The sequence below is a fragment of the Haliotis cracherodii genome, unplaced genomic scaffold (genome assembly GCF_022045235.1).
Source record: "Haliotis cracherodii isolate W230 unplaced genomic scaffold, xgHalCrac1.p SCAF_12, whole genome shotgun sequence".
NCBI lineage: Eukaryota > Metazoa > Mollusca > Gastropoda > Lepetellida > Haliotidae > Haliotis > Haliotis cracherodii.
The window spans coordinates 29,627,365-29,634,285 of NW_027266267.1; the positions used below are offsets into that span (position 1 = coordinate 29,627,365).

General features: G+C 41.6%; 1 protein-coding gene across 1 annotated transcript; it reads left to right on the plus strand.

Moving 5' to 3' along the window:
• Nucleotides 1-3,266: 3,266 nt before the first annotated feature.
• On the plus strand, nt 3,267-4,581 carry LOC139457271 (uncharacterized). Its single transcript, XM_071238679.1, has 4 exons — nt 3,267-3,428; nt 3,697-3,947; nt 4,042-4,067; nt 4,190-4,581. The coding sequence occupies exons 1-4, from the start codon at nt 3,267-3,269 to the stop codon at nt 4,579-4,581; spliced, it is 831 nt and encodes a 276-aa protein (XP_071094780.1).
• The last annotated feature ends 2,340 nt before the right edge of the window (nt 4,582-6,921 follow it).

Consider the following 6,921-nt stretch of genomic DNA (forward strand, 5'->3'; position numbering starts at 1 on the left):
AAACTCCATTCAATACAAAGCCCTAAAAACAGCCCTGGGCACCACGGCCGGTACCTCCCTTAACACCCTATTAATACTATCAGGTATCACATCAATACAACCTAGACGAAACCAAACAATACTCAATGACTGGGGTCCAACAAACCCAATTTACAAACTTATCAGCCACAAATACCACCGACACATCATTACATACTACATTCCAAAACTAACCAAACCTCACTCATGCAGAAAAAGCCACACTTTCACTCAATTACATACAACAAAACTGGCCACAACATACACATATCTATACCGATGCTTCACAAAACACCAACTTAACAACCGATCTGGGCATCCATGTAACCCAACCTGATACAATCACAACGAATGTTCATTGTACTAACTTCTCACATTCTAATACAGCTGAATTCATGGCCATTCAGTGTGCATTAAATCAAATAAAAGTATCAAACAATGTTTTGTTTCCTCATTATTTCAGACTCATTAGGTTCGATACGACAAATTAAAATAAACCATTCAAAATCACGCCCAGATATCATAAATAATATTATACACCAAACTCAATATTAACTTCATATAACAAATCATTAACACAACTATGGATACCCAGCCACACCGGACCGGGATACAGGGAAATGACTTTGCTGACTGGCTGCCAAAACAGCAACTACACTCACATCCCCCTCAATACATTTCACTGCTCGTTAATCCGAATCAAAATCACTTATTAAGAAATACATCAAAACTCAAAATTTCCAAATTCTTATTCAAAACTGCTAATCCACATGGATAAAATCCCTTTTAACTAAGCCAATCACCAAATGCCTCAATTTTACTAAAATTTAATTCGGTCCTTTTAGATAAGATAATAAACAGAACCCATAGCGGCCAAACTAACTTAAACACAACACTGAATACAAAAAACAGACATCCCCATCGGAACTGCACACATTCCAATAGACCAGAAGACCTTAACCATGCACATCTTCAATCACTGCTCCCTCCTGACCCCAAACCACATCCAATTATACCAATCCCTCCCTCAACAATATCAAAATGACATCAGATTACTACTACAACCCACAAACACAACGGCCATCTATCTACTCAACAATTGCTAAATTTCTATAAAAAAAACTGCTCTTCAAAACAGACTTTGGAAACAATTCCAAACAAATTACCTGTTTATAAGCACTGTCTATAAATCACCACTTTCTAAGATTCAGATCGGGATCGAAATTCCAAGCGTGACGTCCGCGCGCAAAATATATCTCAATCCAGGCATGCTATTTCATAGAACTCTCATAACCAGCCCCTACGACAAGGCCAAGGTCACTGCACACCACTCCAACGACAAGCTAACAACACCACACACAAGCCTGACGAATCATTCTTCCTTCCTTCCTTCAAATGCATTACAATCGAAATTGCGAATGCCCAGTTAGTATAGATTACATGTTTATTCAAACTTTTCGGTAGGCGGTAGATATCTTTGTATGGATGACTACATGTACGGAGTTGGCAAAAGAAGAGATTTCTATATTGATTGTCAGGTTCGAGACTACGTTACCGAGAACTGGGTAGTGGGAGAGTTGACACGACAGTCATGGAACCACTTTGACACAAGAACGAATGACCATTAGGAGGGTTGGCATGGGCGACTCAAGAAAAACATCGGCAAAGCCTATTCCAACATTTTAAAACTTATCAGCTTCCTGTCCGCCAAGCAGAAGAAGAATGTTATGCAGCTGGTTCAGTACACTGGCGGACAACAGGTCCTGTGCACTGCAAGATGTCATCCACCAAAAAGAAGGAAGTATCAAGACATCAACCGGCGCCTGACTACACTGAAAGACTCCTATCGACTGCACAGACAATGCTGCATTTGTTCTTAAGTTATTGTAACTGTGTATGAGCCTTGTATGAACTATGTATGAACTATGTTTGAATGTGTACTGCAATTGTAAAATGCATTAAAATTAATGTTTTATTATGGTAATTCAGTGTATTCTTAAATTAAAGTCAAATAAACGTAACCGGTGTATAATTCGTTCTTTCCTCATTCCTATTTTTCAACTTCCCCTAAGCCTTAAATAAACATATCATGGCCATCGTTCAAGTTAATTGGTTACCTGGCCAAGAGGTGAACCGTTTTAGAGTTTTGTTTATACAACCTCATGGTGTAGCCTTCCTGAGAACAAACCCATCAAACTACCTACATTCCTAATTTGAGAAGTGATGGCAATCTGCTTATTGTGATTTACATTGAGAAGTGATGGCAATCTGCTTATTGTGATTTACATTGAGAAGTGATGGCAATCGACTTTTTGTGATTTACATTGAGAAGTGATGGCAATCGACTTTTTGTGATTTACATTGAGAAGTGATGGCAATCTGCTTATTGTGATTTACATTGAGAAGTGATGGCAATCTGCTTATTGTAATTTACATTCCTAATTTGAGAAGTGATGGTAAATCAGCTTATTGTGAGCTGATGGTGAATCGGCTGTGTTTTGAGCTGATGGTGAATCACTGTGTTTTGTATCAAGGATCACCCAACATTCCAGTACGTTGATAGATTTACTTTTTGTGATAATGTACGGGACTCGGGAGTACTTGATCCAGTTTGCAGTGATCACTACCCAATATTTGTAACCATAAAAGAAATAATCCCTAAATACCATTCCCTCAAATGCAAAGTGTACTATTATTCTATAGCATACCGAGATGGCTGACATGCTGAATATTGATAGTGATCTATTATTCACATCGGGGGATGTGAACACAATTACTGACGAACTTACATCTCGAATTATAAAAGTTTTTGATGAACATATTCCTAATCAAATTGATACGATACGATCAAAGGATCCACTGTGGATCAATAGTGAAATACGTTCCTTTATAAGAAAACAAAATCGCCAACATAAGAAAGCTAAAAGACGTAATACTCCAGCTGATTGGGCAAATTTTAGGCTGTTAAGAAATAAAGTAAACGACTATGTCAGTAAGGCAAAATTTATACTGTTATAAATAGTTTTCATGGTACAAAGACTTGGTGGCGTTAAGTAAAGGATTTTCTTAAACTTGAAACTGCAAAACATAACTTTCCCCCAATTTTATTTTGGGATATGTTTTATGATAATTCCATGGATATTGCTAATATTCTCAATAACTTCTTTGTGGACTAATCTCGCATATGTAATCCTGATATGCACCTTCCGACCGAAGAATTAGATACAGTTGAAAATCTATTAGTAAGTATGATTAACGAACTTGGTGGCCATGCTGATAACTACAAACAGGGCTTGTTCTGTACAGTCAGCGACCCCCTCATCCCACCATCAGCAGCACGAGCTCGAGGTCCAGCAACACCAGCAACAGCCACCATCCGCATCACCAAGACACCACCAGCAACCACAACAGTAGCTTCTATCAGTACCACTACAGGAACCATACCCAAAACTACATGATCCATACCGAACACCACAGGATCCATACCAGTCAGCACAGGATCCATACCAGTCAGCACAGGATCCATACCGACCACCACAGGATCCATAGCAGTCACCACAGAATCCATACCAGCCACCACAGGATCCATACCAGTCACCACAGGATCCATACCAGTCAGCACAGGATCCATACTAGTCACCACAGGATCCATACCGACCACCACAGGATCCATAGCAGTCACCACAGAATCCATACCAGCCACCACAGGATCCATACCAGTCACCACAGGATCCATACCGACCACCACAGGATCCATACCAATCACCACAGGATCCATACCAATCACCACAGGATCCATACCGACCACCAAAGGATCCATACCGACCACCACAGGATCCATACCAGTCACCACAGGATCCATACCAGCCACCACAGGATCCATACCAGTCACCACATGATCCATACCAGCCACCACAGGATCCATACCAGTCACCACAGGATCCATATTAGTCACCACAGGGGCCATACCAGCCACCACAGGATCCATACCAGTCACCACAGGATCCATACCAATCACCACAGGGTCGATACCAGCCACCACAGGATCCGTACCAGCCACCACAGGATCCATACCAGTCACCACAGGATCCATACCAGCAACCACAGCGGCCATACCAACCACCACAGGATCCATACCAGTCACCCCAGGATCCATACCAGTCACCATAAGATCCATTCCAGCCACCACAGGGGCCATACCAGCAACCACAGGATCCATACCAGTCACCACAGGATCCATACCAGCCACCACAGGATCCATACCAGTCACCACAGGATCCATACCAGCAACCACATGATCCATACCAATCACCACAGGAACCATACCAACCACCACTACAGCAGTACCAACCACTACAACAACACTACCAACAGTACGAACCAACACCACAGCATTATCAGCCAAGACAGGAGTATCCAGCCCATGAGTATCCAGCCAGACCATCTCAGCCCCACCACACAGCAACAGCAACAGACACCATCGTTCTACCAGTACAACTCCAGCAACCGTCAACGTCTGCCACTTCCACAGCACCTTCGAGGCAGATGTCGCGGATGTGGTGATTTTTTCCGGTTCCCTCACAATTGCTCTCATGGAAATACAGTTTGTTATTATTGCTCATGCAAAGTTCACCATGCAAAGGTATGTAAGCGCACATACTATGCACAATATCGACAGCCACAGGAACTCATACCTGATACTCAGCAATCTGGGGTCAGGCAAGAGTCAGCCTTTGTATCACTTGTGTCTCCCTTGACAAAGAACACTGTCAGAACTACAGCTCTTGTTGACACAGGCGCATCAGTTAGGTGTGTCAGCATGGGCTACTTAAACAAAGTTGCCAACAAATGCTCTCATTTACGCCCTTTGCATCTAACTGAAATCATAGTTTTAGAAGGTTCTGTCTCTCTTGACATTAACATAGGGCATATCTACCTCTCTCAAATCTTTCATGTCTTTCACAACTTACATCACTCTCTCATCTTAGGCATTGAGTTCCTTGAATTAAACAAAGTCACTATAGACCTGCCCTCAAAATGCCTTCACATACACGAAGGTCTTGTTTCAGTCTCTCTGGCATCAATCAATGGGGGCTACGCAAGACCATGCAAGTCTGTAATTATTCCTCCACACTCTCAAGCTGACATTCCCATCAAAATTTCTCATTGTCAACAAGGTCAAGTTCTTCTCCTTGAACCTGTTCCAGCATTAATTGACATGCAACTCCAAGGTACTAAGTGCCTTATTACCAACAATCCAACATCAGCTTGCATGATATTGCTTAATGCTAGTGACAGCCATGCCACTCTATATTCAAAAACAGTAGTTGCTGTAGCCTGGAGATTGACCCAACATCTGTCCTTGACCTTCCTGGCACTTCTGATTCTGATCCTCCTACTTCTACAAGTGCTAACACAACACATTCACAGGACATTGACTTTGATCTTAGTGATGCTGACCTCACACAAGAACAGCAAACACATTTGCGTGCATTTCTCCAATCACAAAGGTCAGTTTTTGCCTCAGATTGGTCAGAATTAGGACACATCCACTTACATTGACACTGAATAGAAACAGGAGATGCCAGACCGATTAGACTTCCTTTTTACAGGCAAAACGCAGCCATTAGAAAAGAATGTTCAAGACATGTAGTTGAAATAATTGTTAGATGATGCCAATATCATTCAACCTAGTTCTTCTGAGTGGCACTCACCTGTTGTCATGGTTAAGAAACGTGGCAGCTCTTACCGCTTTGCCGTAGATTATAGACGCCTCAATGCAGTTACTAAGCCTATATTTTTTCCTCTGCCATGTTTTGAAGATGTCATAGATGCCATAGGTGACTGCCATACCAAATTTTTAAGTGTCCTTGATTGTGCTAATGGCTTTTGGCAAATACCACTCCACCAAGATAAAAAACACAAGTCAGCCTTCATTACGCCTGATGGTGTTTTTGAATGGAATTGCCTCCCTTTCGGACTCAAAAATGCTCCTATGGCATTTCAGCAAACCATTTCAGAGGCACTAAAAGAAATGAATTGGCGTTACATCTTGATATAATATTATTTTATAAAACCTTTTCTGAACATCTGAATCACATCATGGCAGTATTCCAAAAGATCAGAGAAGCAGGCCTCACTCTAAGACCCAGCAAATGTAAATTCGCGACAAAACAAGTTACCTACTCAGGGCATATCTTCAGCAAGGATCCTTCCAAAATAGATTCAGTCACACAGAATTCCACCTCCTAAAATGTCCATGATGTGCATCATTTCCTAGGTTTGGCATCATATTATCGCAAATTTATAGCAAACTTTTCCAGCATTGCCTCCCCGCTTTACAACCTTCTGAAAAAAGATGCATCTTTCGAATGGTCATACAATTGTCAACAGGCATTTGAAAAGCTAAAACCTAACAACTGCACTTATCCTCGCATACCCCGACCAAATCCAACCCTTCATCCTCACAACTGATGCATCTCAAACTGCAATAGGGTATATCTTAGGCCAACCTGATTCTCAAGGCATAGAACATGTAATATGTTATGGTGGTCGCTCTCACCAACTGCTGAAAAGAATCGGGGTATCATGAATCTAGAATGCCGGGCCGTCCTAGAAGGTATCAAAAACTTCAGGGTGTACCTTGCAAATGGATCATTTTATGTTTACACAGACCACAAAGCTCTGACTTGGCTTAAGAAAACCAAACATGATTCTGGTCGCCTTAGTCCCTAATGCTGCAAGAGAATGATTAAAAGATCAAAGCCAACACAAATGCAGATACCTTATCTCGCATTCCTTATGCAGAGCAAGTACATCAACCTAACACTGATTATATACCCTCCCCACCCCTTTCAACAGAACCCATCTCATCAAACCACACATATGCACAAGTAGCTGCCA